A 22,796-nucleotide genomic window follows, 5' to 3' on the forward strand; every position below is an offset into this window, starting at 1 on the left:
GAGCAGTCAAAACTCTGATGCAAGGTTTTGCATCCACCGGCCAGCTGGGCCCCTGCTAGGGACTTGCTGGGGCCTTTCTGTGTGGATTTGCATGTCTCCTCATATCTTTTGCCTCCCGGTTGCCTCTGGTTTCCTCCCACAGTGCAAATACATGTTAGTTAGGTGCTGTGAGGACTCTAAATTGCCTGTAGTTGTAAATGGCTGTCTATCTGTAGGTAGTCTGGCTTAGCGGATGTACATTGCTGGGATAAAGCCTGACAACTGGCGCATGAGAGATGCGCCAGATGTCCCTCCACTCTAGCTATCTGCTATCGGGGCTTAGCACTGCCCAGAACAGTTAAGATTGATTTAAAGAAAACAAACAAACAAGCCAGAGCATTTTTTTCTCCATCACAGAATAGATAGGTGGTGTAGCCAGACCATACGCCATCACTGACACAGCGCTGTGGAAATAGATATGGCAATGCAAGACTAGTCTATAGGTGTCAGCCCTGTGATAGACTATTGGTAGACAGTGGTTTTCCCTGCTTCTCAACCAATGTGAACTGGGATAGGCTTGCACAGAATATGCAGGTATAGATAATGGACAGATGGAAAAAAAAAAAAAAAAAAGTACAAAAAAACTGACATTTTCCCAAATAATCTTTATTTAAAATACATAATGTAATGACAGCTGCTTGTTCAAAAGCAACACAGTGCAAGCATTAGTTTGGTGTTCACTAACATTTAAAGTGATACAAGAGCAACTGTTTTGGCCAAACTCATAGACAGAGATGGTAAACATTGATGCACAATGATAAATATGTCTAATACATTACACAGTATTAATGTTTTGTTTGTTTAATTGTTTCTGATTGAGAAATACAGTATAGTAATGTATATGACTTCATATTGCTAACAAAACCTCCCTGGTTAAAAAAAACTGCACTAAATTTGCCCCAAATGTTAACCTGTCATCACTCTATGGGTCAACCACACAAACCCTGCAACTTAAACATGCATGATCACACACAGACAGCAGTGTGCCAGTACAGATAGTGCTCCCCCAACCAAACAACTCTGCAGTTATATGCATTTTGCCAACTATTGAATTTTATTGTTGTTCTTCACAGCAGATTGTGTTAAATTACCACATTTATCACACAATACACCACCTATAATCATAAAATCATGAATAATAAAAAACATTAAAAAGACCCTATTAAGTAATAGGCGTAAACACAGACCTGTACAATGTTTTTTTTTTTTTTTTTTTAAACAATATCAGAAACCAGGACTGGCCAAGCCACCAAATTTGGAAGTGCCAACCACTCTCCAATATCTGGATGACCCAGCTAACCAGCTTGAGACATTACAGGTATCATAGAGGCATCACTCTGACTGCTGGTCATCACACCCTTTAAGTTATAACATCATAGGACATTCAGAGACAAACAAAGCTTACATGCTGCAACATGTAAAAGAAGACAATAATAAATAGTGATCTATTCAAGAGAATATATATTTTTTATATTTAAGGTGCTCCAACCAAATAAATTATTAAAAAATTCACCACCAATAAATTTCCCTTTTAACCATACAATCACCATGCCCCATATTCCAATATACTATCTTATTAAAGTGAGGTTTATATGCTTTCCTTTTTTCCCATTATATTCACACGCTCTCCACTAGGATTATATTAGAATTGGTATAAATGTGTCAGTGCGCAAAACAGTATCTACAGTTTTAACCAACAGTGAGGTAAAGGTATTACTTTGGAGACCAAGCTAGGACGTAAGTTTTAAAACCTGTATAACTTTATTATATTAATCTGCTTTAAAATACACACTAACATGTTTGTATTGAGGTGCAATGGCTCAGTTTAAAGTGTTTATTTTTAAAATCTCTATAAAACAGGGCTCCAGTTGGACTCCAGTTGGAGTTAGAATAAAAAGACATAGATTGTTTGTGCGGAAGTTTTTTTGTTTTCTTAATAATATGACATATTGAAAGTTTAATTGTTGTTTTGATATTTTACAGGAGGCAGATGAAACTCATCAATGTGCAACCAAATATTACTGAGACTTTATGAATCAAATATGCATGCAAAAGACTACTGTATATATATGTATTGATAAATGGTGCCACCTGATTGCTAGAGTGAAAGCTTAAACATGCTATAGCTTTGGCACACATTACTGTGGTTTTATGGAAGTTTCTTACTTTTTTATATTTTTCTTTCTGATATGCACTGTTTGACATGCACTCATGGCAGTATAGTACAATGTACATGCTTTTAGTTGCCAAAATAACAAATGTTACCTGTTTTTGTCAGTAATCTCTTCTCTGTCTCTCAGTTATGGACATAAGCTACTTAAATTTTAATTTGGATCATTTGGTCACCTGTCTGTGCGTAGTCTTCTGTTAGGGGAACCTTTATTAATTCCTACCATAAATATTAATAGTTGTTTGGCTCAAACAGGAATTATGTGATTGTGGGTGCAATGTGAATTTTTTCCCTTTAAATTGTCTTTGATATGTTTTTGACTTTGACAAAAACGCTGTCATGATGTCAACAATAATTCACTTCACTTGATCTCTAACAACATACTTCTCATCCAGTGCTAGCTTTATTTGAACTGTAGGGAAGAATTCTGAGAGGATATGTCAACACTGCCACTGACAATTTTCCCAATGCAAAGTCTGCAGTTGCACATAGTATTGCAGTCACAGATAGTGCAAGTATTGTATGGTCTAGACAATATTTTAACCGTGTAAATAACAGACTCAACTGAAATATTTGCCTGCTACTCAAACTTCTGTAATCACACACGCTAACATATCATATCAGACTAGATAAGGCCGGGATGGATGCAGACGTTTCTGTCATACGGGTGGGCGGTATAACTGCTAATGACATACAGTAGATATATTAAGATTTGGCTATGCTGTTTGTATTAGTTTGTATTTGTAATGAATTTCACATAAAGTATTACAACTCACTGCATGTTAATCAGTGTAGTTGTTCATTTAGGCAACGTCACTAATCATCAGACCAATAAAAACATGAGCCTACCGATCCCCTTTTACACACAAAAAAATGTGCATGCTAACAAAAAGTGAAGAAATAAAGACCGACAGAAGACATAGGCAGGGCCAAAATATGAAGAGATTATGTAAAACATGTTGCTTCAACTGCCTTTTTAACAGAAGGCATTTTGACAGATGACAATAGAAAAAGAACTGGTGTAAATACTAACATTAATGATGGCTGAATTCCATTTAGCTGCTTCAGTTTCAGAGTACTGGTATTGTTCATGCTGGCTCACTGTCACAGTGGCTCTGTCTGAAATCGCTCCCTTATTTATTCACTACTCCAAATATGAAATTTCAGACACTTTATCATAATTTTGTGTTACCACTGAGTAATGTCATGGGACTGTAATTTTCACATCTTCAAAAAGCAAAAAAAAATACTTTTTTGTTCCATAGTGATAGTGAATCTTTGAGAGAACCATATAGTGCATACCTTTTACATCCTCAAAATTCAGACACTCAAAGAAAATGGCGGAGGGTAAATATAGTGCACTATATAGTAAATAGGGAGTGACTTTGGACACAGCTACTGTCATGGCTTGAATAAAACAGAACCATTGTTAATGTTATTAATACACCTGTGCTTTTCCTACTATGAGTAGTCAACATGTCTGCTGTGAAAAAAGGTATATTAAGCAAAGTACAGTAACAGATTCTGTTGACTATGCAGGGCAATAGTTTTTGCAAGAAAACCTTCCACAGGCATGAGGAATGTTTCAGAATGCTCTCTTGCTAATCATTGAGACATGCACAGTAAACATCATTTGGCTGAGTCACTGACAATCAGTTGTCTTAAGATAAGAAAAGCCAGTGGTGGAAGGACATTACATGTGCACTAACTGTACCCCAATGTTAAGACATGGTGCCTATACAGGAAGTTGAGAGACATGGATTTAAGGGAATGTTGAAAGACACTGGATTCACAGTATGTTAAACCAAAACATTTCACCCCCATAAAAAAAGCTGTGGCGCAAACTGCACAATTTACCATCACATAACAGATATACACTCAACATTTACTATGCAGTGTGCAGCTTTTAACTTCCATCAAGTATGCAGCTCTGCCACCACAGCCACTAGTAACATTAGTTATAGTTCTGTAACTACAGGCAATACAATTAGATATTGTGATGCTGTGATATTGTTACCGTTTTATATTGAAACTATACTGTGGTATAAATTTTAGGTCATACCGCCCAGCCATAGCCTGTCCTATAGTGTGCAATGAAAATGCCATTCCTTATTATGTGATCTACTTCTAATGCCACTGAATGAAGTAATTTGTGTTTAATGGTTAAGTTGCAGAAAAGTGTCCACTGGCTTATTTAGAGGAAAAAGACACATCTCACACAGACCTATAGAAATATGCACGCACACACATTGACACAGTCAGTACACACACACACACACACACACACACACACACACACACACACACACACACACACACACACACACACACACACACACACACACACACACACACACACACACACAAACACACACACACACAAAGAAGCACACGTGTCTGCACTGGCACATACACACACACACACACACACATATGCAGAAAGGATGGAAGTATCGGTGGACAATGATTCAATCAGTAGTTACTATAGATCTTCAGGAAGGGGGTGCACATGTCTGAAAGAAAAGAGAGGAAGAGAGAACAAACAATATTTTGACCTTAGCTAGTAACATTCTTGGTAGATGCCCCAATAAATAAGGCTCTCTGGAGATAAAGTCAGCAGGTAGCGAGTTCTGGGGCAAAACACACAAAGAAACATACACTTGCACACACACATATTGCGTATACACACTTATTTTTTACCACTTTTGAGGACACTGCACATCCACAGTCCTATATTGACAGAGAGAGGACTTCCAAGTTAATCTATTGATAACTGACTATAGGTTCTGGTTCTGTATGCTACAACAACATTGTAATTACTGTGGCTAATTGCAATTCGTAATGTAACATGCAAAGATAGCAGTATCCTTTCAGTTTGCTTTGACTTTGGTGGATACTTTGATTTTAAAATTAGTTGTATTGCATATTTTTCTCCATACTGTCCAAGTCAAGTTCTATAGCAGACAATGGTATTCATGACAGACAACAAAAACAGTCCAGATTGGTTGACATGAGCAGGTATTTACCAAGGTGTTGGGGGTGAGAGCTCCACAAGCCGCTGGTTCAATCAGATGACCCAGCTATGGTTGTCTATAGATATAAGTGAAGAGATGCCCGACAACAAGTTAGCTTTCAGTCAATAGAGGGAGAAGGTTTGAGGTTTGTAATCCAATTATACTGTAGAAAAGAAGGAGCTATGGGAGTTGAAGTGCTTAATCAATAGACTGAATCACCGTGACGTCGGGCTAACACACAAATCACGTCCGGGTAGGCAAATGGCAGTTGATATGAATTGTGGAGATATGAGACATCGCAAACTTGTTTATTTCTGTTGTCATTTTCAGCCGTAACTGTAACGTTTAAAGGTCCTATGACATGCTGCTTTTTGGATGATTTTATATAGGCCTTAGTGGTCCCCTAATACTGTACTGAAGTCTCTTTTCTGAAATTCAGCCTTGGTGCAGAATTACAGCCACTAGAGCCAGTCCCACAATGAGCTTTCCTTAGGATGTGTCATTTCTGTGTCTGTAGCTTTAAATGCTATTGAGGAGGAGAGAGGGGGGGCAAGGTGGAGGGTGGGGGTGTGGCCTTGACCAACTGCTCGTTTGCAAGCCATGATGTCTCTCTCTTTCTCATGGGCGGGCCAAATTCTCTGGGCGGGCAAAGCAGAGAACGGGGAGGTAACCTTTCCCCTTATGATGTCATAAAGGGAAGATTCCAGATTGGCCCATCTGAGCTTTCATTTTCTCAAAGGCAGAGCAGGATACCCAGGGCTCGGTTTACACCTATCGCCATTTCTAGCCACTGGGGGACCATAGGCAGGCTAGGGTAACTCATATTAATGTTAAAAAAAACTCATAAAGTGACATTTTCATGCCATGGGACCTTTAAAGATATATAGTTGAACACGATGGCCCAACCTATCTAGCGTTTCTGCTATGCCTTTTTTATGTACTATGTTGCTTTGCTAGGGTCTTTGATAAACCAAATCTAGCATTATGAACAGCAAATGCTGGTCGAAATGACTGCTAGTTTTTGGTGCTGTCATTTTCTTTAGTCTGTGGCCCAACAGGTAGATAAGGTCTCCAATCTAATGTTAATGAAAGTGTTAAAATATGAAAGCATTATACATGCATTTTAGATGAATGAGATGAGAGTATATCAAATTGTTGCTAGTCCACCTTTGCTCAGCACCGGTAAATTGTTTGTACGGGACGCCAGAGATGTTCAGAAGTCATTTTTTGGAAGTCCAAGTCGAGTCTCAAGTCTTTGAACTCGAGTCCAAGTTAAGTCTCAAGTCTTTGAGGGGCAAGTTCAAGTCAAGTCTCAAGTCTTTTGCCACGAGTCCAAGTCAAGTCTCAAGTTTCGGGCCATCTGATCTGTTCCTAACACTGTATTGTTAAATCTTATGAATTCAAAGCATGTCCTGTAGCTACCATCCATACAGTACAGTATCAAAATCAGTTGTAGGATAACTTTATGGAGTCTACTTAACACATCCCTCTAGGTGGCCGACAGGGGCAAACACCCTGCAACTCAAGAAAACACACACAAATAGACAAAACACAAGCAAATTAAGAAAACAACTTCATTAATTTGACAACACATGTGCAGCATTCAGCAAACGCACTGCAAATACACACAACACAACCAAATACGTAAACGCACTGCAAATAAAAAACGATGCAAAAAGAAAAGCACGCAAACCCCGAAAAAAGAAGCGATGCAAAAAGAAAAACAACTTCATTAATTTGACAACACGTGCGCAGCATTCAGCAAACGCACTGCAAATGCACACAACACAACCAAATACATTAACGCACTGCAAATGCACACAACACAACCAAATACATAAACACACTGCAAATATGAAACGATGGAAAAAGAAAAGCACACAAACCCCGAAAGAAAATGCAACAAAAAAACGCAGCATCCAGATTACACAACGGAAGTTCTCCAGACCTCTAGCGGGAGCAGCTAGTGGAACAGCTGGATTTTCGACCCCACGGGGAGGGAGGGAGGGAGAGAGAGAGAGAGAGAGAGAGAGAGAGAGAGAGAGACTGCATAGACTGTAAATATTAAGTCTATGTTTGAGATATGTTTTCTCTCGTTTGGTGGGTGTGTCTCGGCTCAGGTCACAGGTGATACTCAGAGACGTCTGTAAACTCGTGGTAATAAAACATTTAAAATTGCATCAGCGTTTAACATTGACGTTTGTTTAAGCCATATTACATGAGAGGGTTTAATTTCCAAGGTCCAAAAGGTGCATTACTGAAGTATAGGCCTCCTCAAGTGTAATATTGTGATTATACAACAACGGTTACCAACAAAATAAGTGATCAATCTGTTTTCATATTGTGGAGCAATTCGCTAAACAGGGAGGGATTTCTAGTCCCTCCCTGTTTAGTAAACCAGTCAATTTACCGTGGGATTTATCAAACTGAATAAATCCCGCTCGCACATATAAACACAAAACTGCTTTGCTAACTCCAACGTGTTGTAAGTAAGACATCTGCTGAAAAAGTTATTGTAATCATTAGCATGATTGCCGTACTGTTTAGTTCACAAACATCCAACACACCAAAGTACAAAGACATAGCGGACCAGACGCAAGCTTTTATTTTGAAAAGCCGAAGCTCGGGAACGGCACCAGCCGGGAGGGCATGAGACGGGGGCCTAGACTGTATATTATTAACATATTATGTTATTATTAATAATAATAATATGAATTTAATATACAGTCTATGGAGTTCTCCAGGCTGCAGCCATACCCGACTCTAATAAAAAGGCAGAGCGCTCCCTCCCCGTGGGGTCGAAAATCAAGCTGTTCCACTAGCTGCTCCTGCTAGAGGTCTGGAGAACTTCCGTTGTGTAATCTGGATGCTGCGTTTTTTTGTTGCATTTGTTTTCTGGGTTTGTGTGCTTTTCTTTTTGCATCGTTTCATATTTGCAGCGCGTTTATGTATTTGTTTGTGTTGTGTGTATTTGCAGTGCGTTTGCTGAATGCTGCACATGTGTTGTCAAATTAATGAAGTTGTTTTCTTAATTTGCTTGTGTTTTGTCTATTTGTGTGTGTTTTCTTAAGTTGCAGGGTGTTTGCCCCTGTCGGCCACCTAGAGGGATGTGTTAAGTAGACCCCATAAAGTTATCAGTTTTTCTTTTTGCGTCACTTCTTTTTTCGGAGTTTGCGTGCTTTTCTTTTTGCATCGTTTTTTATTTGCAGAGCGTTTGCTGAATGCTGCGCATGTGTTGTCAAATTAATGAAGTTGTTTTCTTAATTTGCTTGTGTTTTGTCTATTTGGGTGTGTTTTCTTAAGTTGCAGGGCGTTTGCCCCTGTTGGCCACCGTACTCTAGCCCTCGGACCTGGTGAAATATTAACCTAAGTCTGTCACATCATATGGATACAACTATAAAGATACAATTTGCCTGCTCCCAGCATTAGCACAACACTGTGATGGTGAGCTTGTTACCTGTGACGATATATGCTAAATGTAACGTCTCTTTCACTCAAAAAAATGTTCTAAGTGGAAATCAAGAGAATAGTGGCAGCGCCACACCAGTTACAGAACAACATGCATGTCAGTGTTACTCCAAATTACGCACAATAAGCAGTTTGAATTCACTGATGTAATGCCATTTATTTTCTCAGTGTTAGTACACTCAGTTTAACTGAGTCCAGCGCGAGGGAGATCCGACTCAGAGGAGGAGAGGTTAGTGAGGCCAGCGTCTCCACGGCAGGTGACAGTGCGCACGGCTCCGCTGCGCCACGCATGAATGAAATAATGAAATAGTAAATAGGACTACAGTAACAGAAATATGTGCAGAATTAAGACAGTCAAGACGGCCCAGTGTTTGGTGGACCGGGTACATCTTGTTCCCTTAATAGCCTACAAATCATCCACGGGATCAATTACACATCACATGAGTTTGCCCACCCGACACAGCGTTTGTTCCTGGGGAGATGGATCCGTGTGTCCCGCCTCCTGTGCACCATGGATGTCTGAGCCTCAGCAACTACTAACTATAAGATACAATTTGCCTATTCCCAGCATTAGTGCACCACTTTGTGATGGTTAGCTTGTTACCTGTGACGATATATGCTAAATTTAACATCTCTTTCACATTAGCAAGTGACTTGGGTGCGTTTTGAGATGCCTGATGAAGTTCGATGTTGTTGATCTGGCATCATTTATCTTGGTGCCACACACCTTACATGTAGCTGTTCGCTTACTGCCACTGTTTACGGAGTTATTGAAAGCAAAACTAATGAGAAAAGGCAGTCCGGGAGCACTTGGTATCGCAATCCTCAATGCATTTTTTTATATGTGAGTGCGCGCACATAAGGCATAGCGCATGCGTTACGTTGCACATTATGACAAAGGGCAGGGGACATGCAGCTCGTCATACGTTTCCCCAACGTATAAGCGCCAATAAAAGAAAAAAGAAATTCATGAATTAATTTAGATTTAAAAAGCAATAATTGCATGAAAACAGGTTGTTGACGAGTCTCGAAGCTCGAGTCCGAGTCAAGTCTGAAGTCTTTTGGGTTGAGTCTCAAGTCAAGTCTGAAGTCAGCTGTTTGTGCAACTTAAGTGCGACTCGAGTCCGAGTCTCAGACTCGAGTCCCTCTGCGGGACGCAGGAGTTTTCTATCCGGAAGTTATTGTAAACAAACACTGTGATCGGGTCTGTAGTGTAGGGAATTATGTCTAAAATAAGGCCCTAAGGCCTGTCAAATCTGACTCCAATTTATTAATTCCTGCACCTTCTTTTATCGGACTTAAAGTTCCCAGAACACAAGGATAAATCTGAGACGAAGAGTTCATTTGAGCAAGTTTACTTTAAAGTCCAGCATTTAAGTTACAACACACATGTGGGTTCATGAAAATGACAGTAGACATAAGAAAAACTACACAGTATAACTTTTTGTGTCTGAGCCATGTGGTTTTTCTTTTGTACAAATAATATTTTGGACAGAAACTGTTGTGTGTTATACCAGGACATTGGTAGATCATGCATTTCAAAATAGGCTAAAAACCGTTGTGTTTTTATTACACTACATTCCAGCGTGAAGTGATTTGGGAAATAAGAGTACATGTTTATTTGTGCGTTTTGATTTTGAGATATGTGCTATTGACTAGTCCATACTGAAGAAAGATATGAAATTAAGCCCTATGACCAGTGGCCTGGGCTTTAGAATTTAGATTTTAAGGAGACAAGAATATGATAAATAAGAGTCGCCTACTAGTATACAACTCTTAATTTAGTGGCATATGTCAATGGTATGTCACTAATGACTGTTGGTACTGTATGTTGCTGCTGTTCTACTCGCATATATCATTTAAAACAACACAACACACTTCCCATTGGCAGAAACCACTTACAGCTGAATTTTGTACTGCCATAGAGTGTGCCACTGCTGAGTATTGGTTTGCTGCTGCTGTATTCCTCATGGAAATGCCACTCTTAGCTTATAGTATGCCATCAACATACTGGAAGATAACCATGCAACTGCCAGTGTTATACTCATACTTTTGTGGTAGCTAATGTAGAAGGGCAACCAACTCTGTACAGCTAGCATTGCCTGCAGAAATCTGACATACAAAACAAGCCATACAATTGTTAAACTGTTATACTTGTATTACCAACTTGGTAGTCAGCACATTACAGTAAGTAACTACTGTGTTAAATGTGCAAAAATGCTACTGAAGTGTAGTGTTTTTTTCTTCTTTCTTTTAAATGTTTCATGTAAGAAGTGGTATTTGTCACAGTGATGTGTCGTTAGAGTGGCATATGCCAGTTAGGCATAACATTAAAGGATAACATTGGGGTTTTTTTTCAACCTGGACCCTATTTTACTATGTTTTTGTATGTGAGTGACTGATGGGAACAACAATCTTTGAAATTGGTCCAGTATTAAGCAAGACCGCTGTGAGTAGCAGCAACAAACCGAGCTGCAATGTAAGCCTATAGGGCAAATGTGCATCATCCTTCATCCATTTAAAATAACACTACTTTTAGCGCGTATAGAGCCAACATATTTTCACATGTAAATTGGTAAACTATGTGTTTATTTCAACCAAAACTAGAGTTTTGCTTGTTGGAAAAGTGCAAAGATGACGCAAAATGGATTATACTAGTTTTATTTTGTTTATTTTACGATGCTAAAATTAATGTTTATTTACATAGAGTCTGGTGGCTTTAAAAAAAAGTTTGACCTCCTCAGGAATCCTTTTCATAATGTTGTCAGACACTTAGAATATTAATCTGAGCCTGTCAGTGGCATTACAAGTACTTTTGTGAATGTAAATAGAACCTTGCACATTTGCCCTATTAACTTACGTACATTGTAGCTTGTTTCGCTGACTGCCAACAGCAGCGGTCTTGCTTGATACTGGACCAATGTCAAAGATTGTTGTTACCATTAGTCACTTAGACACAAAATCATAGTAAAATAGGGTCCAGGTTAAAAAAAAATTGTCATTATTGATTATTAAAGTTACCCTTCAATACGGCATTGGCATATTTTAGTAAGATTTGTCTGTTTATAAATGGCACACATTCACAGCATATGATAATCAGCAGTGTAATATGCCGTTAAAAATCAACGTGCTGGAGGGGAGAGGTATCTGACTGAACTAAAAATACATGTTTATGAGTGGCATATGCAAGTAGAACATAAGCTGCAAAAATATTAGTGTACCACTAAAACAAGAGTAGCATACTATTGGCTACTTTTTGATCTTGGTGCTACTGGTAGTTTCTGCTGGAGGATTAAGGATATTATGGTGAGATTTCTTACTTGGTTCCCTCCTCTGCAACACCTTCAGCCTCCAGTTTTGCCTCCTCCTCCATCTTCTCCTCTGAAATCAGTTCCTGTTTCCTGTGTCGACGAAGACATTTCACTACAACCATGGAAAGGATCAGCAGAGCTAATGCTCCACCCACTGATGCCCCAATCGCAACTGCGATGGTTGAATCCCTTGGAGGGGGAACTGAGGAGAGGAGAGGGTTAAATATTTTGCAGACAAAGCATGGATACAAGTGCAATGCTAGCTAAAAGCTCTACTGGGCTGATTAAACGGAGTGGAAAGAAAGAAAGTGCTGCTGAGTTAGCCTGGGTCTCATGTGTGTGTGCGTGGGTCCGAAAGAGATGCTGATGGACTAAGTTCAACCTCTTGTAGGTCATTAATAAGTAAAAAGCTGACTCATCACCAGTAAGTCCTCATTCTCTAGGACACACACACACACACACACACACACACACACACACACACACACACACACACACACACACACACACACAGATATATGATTATTGTAGTGCATTTATCCTTACAGTGGCAGAGAGAGCTCAGTGCACTGCAAAACCAATGATAACTTTTACACCACTTTTGACAACACATTCAATATCAAAATCCAATTCGGTCCGTGGTCCGTTTTTTTATTTTCTTTTTTTGACTTGAGCATAAAAATTTAAGTAAGGAAAACAAGCCGTTTTTGTTTTTTTTGATTCATGAATGAATAACGACACAACAAATGGTTTATTTCATTTTTCCCCATTTTAGATTCCCAATTAAATATGAAAAGAGCAGATGATACACGGCTTATGATGTCGTGCATCATAACATAGACCCAACTAATCAATGACAAAAAAATCCTTTACAACTATTTTAATAATTTTTGATTAGTTGTAACGTTAGCCCTATTGCTAAATCATAGCATAATACAGAAAAAACAATCTTTTCTTACCGTTCATCTGGTTCCATAGCTGAATAAATAAGATAAATATAAGGTTGAACAAAAGATTCCTGTATTATGTCTTTATGAGTATTATGAGTTTTATTCACTACAAACATAACAAAACACTCATATTTTGGATAAGGTTTTCAGCGAAGTAACTGTAAGTCATAAACTTTAAAACGTTGCTTCGGCAGTTGCTTCACTTCCATTTTTTGGTCAGAAGGTGTATTTTTCTTAAATCCTAAAATCCTGTCAACCATGCTGTCAATAGGATTCAAGCATTCTGCTGCCACCTACCATCTACAGTTATCAAGTGCAACCCACACTTAAGCCCCTGCCTACCGCGTTATAATGGAACTCACGAAACTTCTAGGCAAGAAGTAGCATTCACACACTACTATTGGCCAGGCGTCCATGCTTACGCAAGGTTATAACCTGACTTGTTCAGGTCCTATCCCCTGAACAATCGGCTATCCTAACCTTAACCACTCCAGGTCAAAGCCTAATCGCAACCAATCAATGCTTTGTAGGGCGTGACTTGCCTAGAAGTTACGTGGGATCCATAATAACGCCCGCCAACTGCCACGGTGTTAACACATTAAAGTGGAAGCGCGTCAAATGGAACCTGTAACATCTGTAGCACTCCCCCTTGAAAATACACTTCCTAATTTTGGATCAACACTGAATAGCACATAAGTTTGGGAGCATTTGGGATACATTTGATTATTTGAAGGATGCTGCAAGCTAAAACTAAATCAGGGAGTGTATCTTGAAGGGAAGGATTAGGATGTATAGACAATTACAATTAAATATCTTTAGAAGGTGTAGCATTAGTATCTTACGTTCAGTAACGACAATGAGCTGTATGGAACCATGTCCCTGGATGCGGTCTGGGGGGTTTCTCACATAGCAGTTGTAAATCCCCTCATCCTCGATCTGAACATTTGATAGGGTGATTGACAGGTCGTTCTTATCCAGGTTTCCAGCAAACATGACCCTGTCTCCAAACCGGTCTGAAGGCAGAGGCACCATTCCTCTCTTCTTATGGAATGTCATAAACTAGAGAGAGAGAGAGAGAGAGAGAGAGAGAGAGAGAGAGAGAGAGATCAGAACAGACTTAAACTTTTCAGATGTTGACACCCTAGTTGTTAAGCATAAAGATGAGCCACTTTACCATGTCTTCTGTATCATTAAGTGATTCTTGGTAGGTCCAGTTCATGGCAAACCTGCTAACATCCATCTTATAGCAGGAAGTAAATGTGCAGGGGATTTTGACAGTTGTTCCATTCAGTGCATTAATGTTATTTGGCATGAGCACGTCCATGCTTGAACAACCTGTGAAAAAAAACAGAACCAGTGTTAATAATGCTAGCACCAACCACAATAAATAAATCAATCCATCAATCAACATTTATTTATAAAGCATCTGAGCTGTAATGATTGAAACAAAGTTGACTAAATTAAAGGAAGGTAAATCTACATAATGAAAAGAAAGTTCATTACACATTTTGGTGTAGGAAGATATTTAGTATTCAGTTGATATTTGATCTTTTATTCTGGTAATATCGATATGCTGACAGTAAATCTGGTATAAGTAGTACAACTGAAGTCTCATGTCAAAATACTTAAGTCCAAGTAAAGTTATAGTCAGTGTTATGTACAGTAAACCAAGCCCACATGGATGATTTGTTGTACACTGCATTACCCCATTCATCATCATCTACAGATTAGTGATTACATACATAATTTATATAAACTGTATGTTATTTCACACCTGTAAAAAGGTTGCAGGATATTTTAGGGCTCCTTGATTAACCATACTGTAAAACAAACAAAGAATTGGCATAGAACCCTGAACAACTAAAAAGTGCAACTCCTCAGCAGTTTTAACTTGCCAGTATGTAGTGAGGATTTGTTTTTCCATGTAACCATGTAACTCTTCTTCTGCACTCCATCGGGAGAGTGCTGTCTTTCAGGCTGACAGTCATTTGATGCAAATTCCTCAACTCACAGAACAAACCTGTAACCTGTAATAATGCCACATTACGTCAAACCCCATGTGGGAAATAAAGGCTAATCAGTGTAGTGGAAGCCATATTGTTTTTGGCATCCCCTCATTGTGAGCGGGTTTCACCCTTTGGTGATAATATAGCATTGTAATATTGTAACTGTTATACTTCCATTTGTGTATCACTTGTGCAAATCAGGTGGGGGTGATTATTGGGTGGGGGACTGCTCCACTAAACTACTTAAGGAAGTATCTTGAATTCTAAAATGAAAGTCAAAACCATACAACTGCAAATAAATAATAGTAACTTGAAATGAAATTGAAATTTTGTTTAGTTTCCTCAAGTTTCCTCCTCCCTTCTGACATTATGTCTTAGCATGGGCTTACACTCCCCAGACAGAATCAGTGCCTCTCTCAGTATGTTCATGTGTGTGTTTGTATGTGCGTGCTTGATGAGACTCTGCACTATTCCTTCCTCTGCAGTCAAGTCTGTTTCTGGCTCCCTTCCCACTGCTGCTGCACCACCCCACAGGCCTGCCTCTCTGCACCACACGCTCACACGCTCACACACACACCATTTTCCATGCGCACAGTTCATCAGTCAGGTGTCTTGTAATGCAGCGCATCTGCTTCTTTCTTTCTGCTCTCTCTCTCTCTCTCTCTCTCTTGCTCTCGCACTAACACACACATGCACATACATACACACCCTCCTACAAAGTGTGCATTGTCAGCCGTGAGCTAAGCATGCTAGCTATGCTATGTCAATGTCATCACAGCATACTGACCAATCTGTACACACAGCTAACACATTCAAGCAAACACCACTGACACACACAGATGTAATCACTGCATACACATTAGCACTGCATACACATATATGTGTCTTTGCTACTACAACCCATACACAGTGTGAGAAATGGTTTGATACAGGCTCGTGCTGACTCAGCAGTACCGTGGATAGTGAGAAAGAGGCAGATGCAGAGAGACAGAGACTTGCTAACAGATGAAATACTGCAGTGAAGCAGCATCATGCGACTCCTCGCTTCCTCTGTCCCTCCTTCCTTCCCCTCCCATCTTTGTCCACCCTTTCTTGCCTCTTCCCTACTACCTCTTCTGTCCAACCCCACAACTTCCCTCAAAATGACAGTTCTTCTGTTTCTCCCTATCTTCACATTCCATTACTCCCTGCATTCTCGCTCTTACTTCTATTTCCCTCCATTGTTTGCTACTCTCACAAGGTCAATGCAAAAATAAAAGGTAAACGGTAGGTCGGTTTGTCACATCAGCTTTCCTGTGTAATCTCCATTCCTCTTATCTAACTAACTCTATGTGACCACCTTTTCATTGCGTTTTATAATCCTATTTATAGCATGGGTGTATATTGGTAAAAAAAACAAGTTTTAATAGTGAAGAAAGTTTGTCTGCCTGCATCATTGATTGAAAAAAGAACGCAAGTACAGACCAACATATGGTACTGTTATTTGTTACGTCCTCCTGGTCTAAAAAACTCTTAAAGAATGCACATATTGTATTTGCATGGCTAACAGAGTCAGAGAGGCACCACAACTTATCATCATTGTCAATCAGATGCATTTTTCCATAGAGAGTATGCACAAATGTGTTTCCTTTTAACAGAAAGGATGGTTCCTTAAACTACAATCCTTGGATTAGCCAGGGAAGTTTCAATAAATATGACAGCCTCAATCCAATTAGGCATCTGTGGGAAGGCATGGACAAAGCTTTTCAGAGTATGACTGCGCTGAGGACCAACTTGACAATACCACAGACATCCTTTGAAGGTCTCATTTAAAAGTGATTTTAAAGCTGCTTTAAGGGCACAGAGGTCTGTTTTGTGCCTACGTATTTAGAGGCTCTTTTTTTAGGACATTTGCAGCATACTATACTACTATACATTTGCTAGGACTGAGTTGTACAATCCCTAAAAATATCATCACTCACTTGTTTGGTGTTGAATGTGGTTATGACTGATGTAAGGTATAAGAGGTACTGGCCCTGGGTGGTTTAATGGATAAATGCTGGTCTTGAGTGTGTTGACACTTCTGGGTTATCAAATGGGCACCTTCCTCCTTGAAAGGATCCAACTCTATAGAGGGCTATGCAACACCATATGGCGTCCTTCATATTGTTGCCCAGGTTAGGTCTCTGTCTTTAGCTAAAGCCAGTGGATGCTGCTTTCAGCAGATTCAGTGAGGGCCCCGGTGCTTTTTTTGGGGGGGTCTGGCCTCTGATCCCCACCTCCTTAGAGTTCACCACAAAGCCTCTACAAAGCACTTTAACTGGGAGCACTTGTACATTCCTTATATGTCCCCAGGGCAATATTGGCCTAATGGTGGTGGCATCACAAGGAGTTAGACTATATCTGATCCCAGATAAATGGGTTGCTGGTAAAAACAATTATTCTGCTGCTTTTAGTGGGACCAGGCATTATTTGTTTTTCGCTTAGCTTCTACTTATTCTGCTGCTTGGCATCTGAACACTTGCTTGTGTGAGTTAAGTGTTAAGTTATAATTGACCATTTGGTATTTTGAAGATGGCAGTAGGCGGTGGGTCAGTAAAGCTCAACCAGCACAGAGCAGTTTTTGGGTCAAGTGTTGCCATTACTTATGCTTTTGTCTCCTAACACCAGAGGGACATGTAAAAGTGAACCATGAGTTATGTTTACGTCTTCCACTACTTAACAAAACATGTAAAGCCTACAGACGTTTTGTGGATGATATGTTGACACTAGAATGCTGCCTTTAAATTGTTATAAATGTATTGTTTAGTTGGGATCCAGTTGCATTCTGTACTGCAGGGTTTAGCACTAGTACCCCCTGCTTTGGAGAAAGTCAGTCTGCATTATGCACACTGCAGGCGTTATAATTGCAAAAGCCCATTCTCTTTTATGATCACCAGCAAATACCATACATGGAAAATATTGACAGGATGGAGTAAGAGTTGAAAGGTACTTTCTATTCCTTGTCCTCCTCTCCCCTCCACTCTTTCACTGTTATGCATTATTGACAGTCGAGTCTACTTATAATAGAGTCCCAATGTCAGGCTGCGTTAAGCTACAGTACACTGAAACTTTCGAAAAGCACTAACAGGGTTTGAGTCTACAGCAGATAAACACATGTAAATCCAGATAAAAACACAGAAACATGCAAGTACACAGGTGAACATACATGGTTTGGATGGTTGTAGTGTTAAACATTGGTCACATGCTTTGGATCAGTTATATTTCGGTTCACTGTTCTCCAAACAAACGTACAGCTTCTGGACAGGAATCTGAAGAGAAACAGTCCAGACATATTAGTAAACATGGACAACTCTTTCCCAAATCCAAAAACCAGAGTGCTAAAACTCAAATTTGTGATGTCATCAAGTATAAAGTGTGGAACTATGGAAGGTACATTTTCTGTTTTAGAACTGAGAACACTACACATGAATAAAGCTTGTTTTAAGCGTGTATTAAATAAAACCTTTCCATGGGTCCACAACATCCTCCCATTCATTGTCTATGGAGCAGCTTCAGACTTAATACTTGATGACTGACATCACAAGTGTAATACTTACTTCTCTGGTTTTTGGCTTTAAAAGAAAGTAGCTCATGTTCACAAATCTTGATTGAACTGTCCTAAGCCATGGAAATAACATATTGGAATTCTTAATTTAGGTGGTGTTCCCCTTTGACTTGAAAAAAGAAATCCAAAACTGTCCTACACATTCAAATTCTCTTTCTAAAGTGATTTATGTAACTAATGTGGTTTTCTCCTGCATTAAACATTGATAAAGCTTTTAATTCTGCGTTACAAAGACACCAAAGGATACATTCTTATACAGCAGGACTGCACAGAACAAACACACTGACAGTTCAATACAGGAAAAACATAAAAGTAAAACAAGAAAACTAAATGAATTGCTGTTGCATTAAAACTTTGACAGAATTTTGGTAATTGTGATTGCCAGAAGTCCATGCCAGTGCATTAACAGTATATGCCTTTTCTTTTCAGTGTGCTGCTGCCCTCTAGTGCCTCTCCACAGGAACTGTAACTTTGGGTTTTCTGAGTAAAGTCAAAACACCGATGGCAAGAAAGATTATTGGTGGGAAACTGCAGCAGTTTCAGAAGTCTACAGGAATACTGACAAAGTTGTTGTTAGCCTAGACTACAGTTGGTGTTTTTCTGAAAGGCAGCACACAACAAATGTAAAACGTGTAGCTGTATAACTATAAAACTACTGAGTGATAAATGTGTGTGTTTATGGGAAATGCGTCAACATAATTTTGCTTGATCAGTGGGTAAAACCTTTCTCTTGCATCACTTCCTTTACTGTCCTTAATTGTTTTAATGGCCACATTTAGGGTACATCTGTTATTCAGCACATAAAGCAAGCACCTAATGTGTCTAAACTGTGAATATACATTAATATATTAAATTAAAGTAAGTCACAGTTGGCTGATGGGTTCAGATATCAGAGAATGTAACAGGATTTTGTTTTTGATTTGTCGGGTATCTCAAAGTGAGAGGCCTATGTAAGATGTATGCATTTTATTGAACAGCATTAAAGCAGTAATAAACAATACAAAATCAGCGACATAAGACAATAAGTGAAAAGGTTTGTTTGTGAAGGATGCAGAAAGGATGTGGTGTTATGGTTGGCTATAGTATAATGAGTAGAGGTGGGTTTTCAATCTAGATTTAGACATGTTTGCTGAGTGAGCTTCTTTAACATGTAGTGGGAGGCCATTCCACCGATGAGGGGCATGGTAGGAGAATGCTCCATAATCAACTGATATTTTGTTTACTAGGGGAATGACCAGGAGACCAGCATCAAGGGAGCGTAGAGTGCGTGCCGGTGATACAGTGTAATACTGTAAGCTCAGATAAATAAGTTGGTGGGAGTCCATGCAGGGCTTTATATGTTAAAAGAAGAACCTTAAAGCTCTAGAGAGAGAAGGATAGAGAAAGGAGCAATTGTACCTTAGTAGCATCTCCATACAACAAGCTCCCTAGCAACAGTAAACCTCTGGGTATCTATTTTCAGTTGGCTTAGGTAAAAAAGCAATGGGTGTTGACACAACATCCAAAAATACACTGGTATGACTTCACCTATGTAATTTCCAAACCACTGAACTGCAACATTTGATGAGACAAGTAGACAAAAGGAACAATTTGAAGACAACATTCAAATCCGTTGTCCTCTTGGCTCTTAGTATTTCCTCACTCTCTCACTCAAACATTTCAGAATGAAAGTGACAATGAAATGATGACATTTGATGAAAATTAGATTTTCCATGAAGTTGTACAAACGAAATGCACTTTCCCCCCATGACTTTTACTTTGTGAAAAACACCATCTTCAGTGACTGACTCATTGTGTACATAAACATTCGACCAATAACTAATCATTCAGACAGTGATCCAACCCCTTCCCTCTATATACCATCAAAGAAAAATACCTTCCTCACCCTAACTGCATTAGTTTAACCACTGAAGGATCTCTCCCTGCATGATGACCCAGCCTCACATCCTGTGTCCTGTTGGGGTTCATTTGGCTGGGTTTGTTAAGTTTTACTAGTGTGCTACACACTGTCCAACCCCACAACTTCCCTCAAAATGACAGTTCTTCTGTTTCTCCCTATCTTCACTTTCCATTACTCCCTGCAGTCTCTCTCTTACTTCTGTTTCCCTCCATTGTTTGCTACTCTCACAAGGTCAATGCAAAAATAAAAGGTAAACGGTAGGTCGGTTTGTCACATCAGCTTTCCTGTGTAATCTCCATTCCTCTTATCTAACTAACTCTATGTGACCACCTTTTCATTGCGTTTTATAATCCTATTTATAGCATGGGTGTATATTGGTAAAAAAAACAAGTTTTAATAGTGAAGAAAGTTTGTCTGCCTGCATCATTGATTGAAAAAAGAATGCAAGTACAGACCAACATATGGTACTGTTATTTGTTACGTCTTCCTGGTCTGGTCTTGTGCATTTATAACTGACAAGAAACTGCTTCACTGTGTCATTAATATTGCAACTACAGTCAGCAGCAGGAAGGGGAGTATGTTATACGAGCTCAATGCTGATATACCTCACCACAACACTGGCTTGTATAATGCAGGATGATGAAGTTTGCTTCTGTATGTAAATCTGCACTGCCTTTACATTTAAGCCTATCTGATCCTCCTCACTTGGAGTAATGATGCTGTGGGTGTGATCAGGTGTGGGTCACACCGTGTGAAAGTGTGGTTTGATCTGGTAGATATCTTTTCATCTGTAAATGATCATGAACTGGTTTGGGTTGGATACTGTTCACATCTGCTCTCCCATGTGTTCATGTAAATCCATATACCTATTATTTAGTGACTCCATAAGCATATATCTGCTACTGAATACAAGGCCTATAAATAACAGCACATTGTTAGCACCTTATGATAGGCCTAATTATGTCCATCACTCACAACACTGAGTCACAGAGACCTACTGTATACATTATGATTCTGTGTGCAGACTGAGCCAATATTTATTAGTATATAGTGCATCATAATCCTTTTTAGCTGTGGTGCACCAGGGCACTCAATTAGCTGTCATCAGAGGCTAAAGGGAGACGCAGGGGGAACATAAGTCATTATAGAACTACCACAACTGATCAGTTTAGCTAAAAAACGTCGAGGAAAGCCACAACAAAATGGTTTTCATTTATGGTTTTTATCAAACTGGGTAAATGCTGGGATGGTAATTAACCGACATTATCTCACATTACATCCATTATCTCCCTCCCTCTCTCTCTCTCTCCCTCTCTCTGTACACACATATGCACACACAGTCAGATATGAGCAACAAGGCCTAAAAATGGAACTGTTGATCCGCGTATCAATGTATCAGATCATCGATCGGTTTGGCTGTTTTTGTTTCTTACCCGAGAGCGAGAGCAGCAGCAGCGCTGCGCTCACCAGCTGAACGCCAGACCTCCTCGCCTGCGTGCGGGAAGACATTTTTTATCCTTATTATTTAAAAAAAAATGACGCTTTAATCTCTAGAAAAAAAAATCGCAACAAGTCTGCTCTTGGTGTGTACGTTAAAATGCTAAACACTGTATTTTTTTGTTTTGTTTAAGAGGCAGGACATGGCTGGCAGTGTCTGTAGCCTTATGACGGTCGATCTCATGGTTGTCAGTTCGTTGACGGTAGTGGAGGAGGGAGGGCAGGACAGGAAGCTCACTGAAATAAAATGGAGGATATCTGCCAACAGCAACACATAAGCCTAAAAAGAGGAATAGAAAAAAATCAAACGGACGCATACATGGGTGATGAAGTGAAACCTTGGCTAAATGAGTGCTAACAACCTAACACATGTAGGCCTATTGTAGTTTTTCTTATATGGTTCTGGTGGAGAAACTATGTCATTTTGACTATGTTGTACAGTAACTTCCTGTCAGCTGACATAAAAGACAATTTTAGGTCAATATGTTGCCTTGGCTGGTTTAACAGTCTGGCTCTATGTGTTATATGATATCATCATTGTCACTAAATATCAACCAAGCTGAACACTGAGATATTTTGGAGCAATGTTTTAGACAGCACTCTCCTCCAACATCATCAAAGCACCAAATGAGTGAATATATGTTTGGATAAATGGTCTTCAAACCCATCAACCACAGCTGTTAAAGATGTTTATGGTGGCCCAACTAGCACACTTTACGTTGATCTTCCTCTAATTTGTCACTCATGTGTACTGTACATGTAAATCAGGATGACAGCCCCTACTATTTTAGGTGGGAGCAGCAGCTACTGCATCAGCATCTGGAAAATAATGTCTGTATTGGGTCATAAGGATGA

General features: G+C 39.4%; 1 protein-coding gene across 3 annotated transcripts; it reads right to left on the bottom strand.

Annotated features, from left to right (window-relative positions):
- Positions 1–635: 635 nt before the first annotated feature.
- scn2b (sodium channel, voltage-gated, type II, beta) lies at positions 636–22,138 on the bottom strand. Of its 3 annotated transcripts, XR_013501750.1 has the most exons (6): positions 21,878–22,138; positions 14,127–14,287; positions 13,795–14,011; positions 12,012–12,204; positions 5,236–5,299; positions 636–4,722 (listed from the first exon to the last, which is right to left on the bottom strand). XR_013501750.1 is itself a non-coding variant. In XM_078246470.1 (5 exons), the coding sequence occupies exons 1-5, from the start codon at positions 21,951–21,953 to the stop codon at positions 4,692–4,694; spliced, it is 678 nt and encodes a 225-aa protein (XP_078102596.1). In that variant the 5' UTR covers positions 21,954–22,138; the 3' UTR covers positions 636–4,691. The 3 variants fall into 3 exon arrangements, 2 of the variants coding, with proteins under 2 accessions (XP_078102596.1, XP_078102597.1); XM_078246470.1 differs by lacking the exon at positions 5,236–5,299; XM_078246471.1 differs by lacking the exon at positions 636–4,722 and having other exon boundaries at positions 4,729–5,299.
- Between the last annotated feature and the right edge of the window lie 658 nt (positions 22,139–22,796).

The sequence above is a fragment of the Sander vitreus genome, chromosome 3 (assembly GCF_031162955.1).
Source record: "Sander vitreus isolate 19-12246 chromosome 3, sanVit1, whole genome shotgun sequence".
Taxonomy (NCBI): Eukaryota; Metazoa; Chordata; class Actinopteri; order Perciformes; family Percidae; genus Sander; species Sander vitreus.

Excerpts from the sequence above, each read along its gene's own strand:
- scn2b (XM_078246470.1), bottom strand. The coding sequence starts at position 21,953 with ATGTCTTCCCGCACGCAGGCGAGGAGGTCTGGCGTTCAGCTGGTGAGC. Across the intron at positions 14,288-21,877 it reads GCTGCTGCTCTCGCTCTCGG|GTTGTTCAAGCATGGACGTG; the intron begins GTAAGAAACAAA and ends TTTTTTTCACAG. Across the intron at positions 14,012-14,126 it reads TTAATGATACAGAAGACATG|TTTATGACATTCCATAAGAA; the intron begins GTAAAGTGGCTC and ends CTCTCTCTCTAG.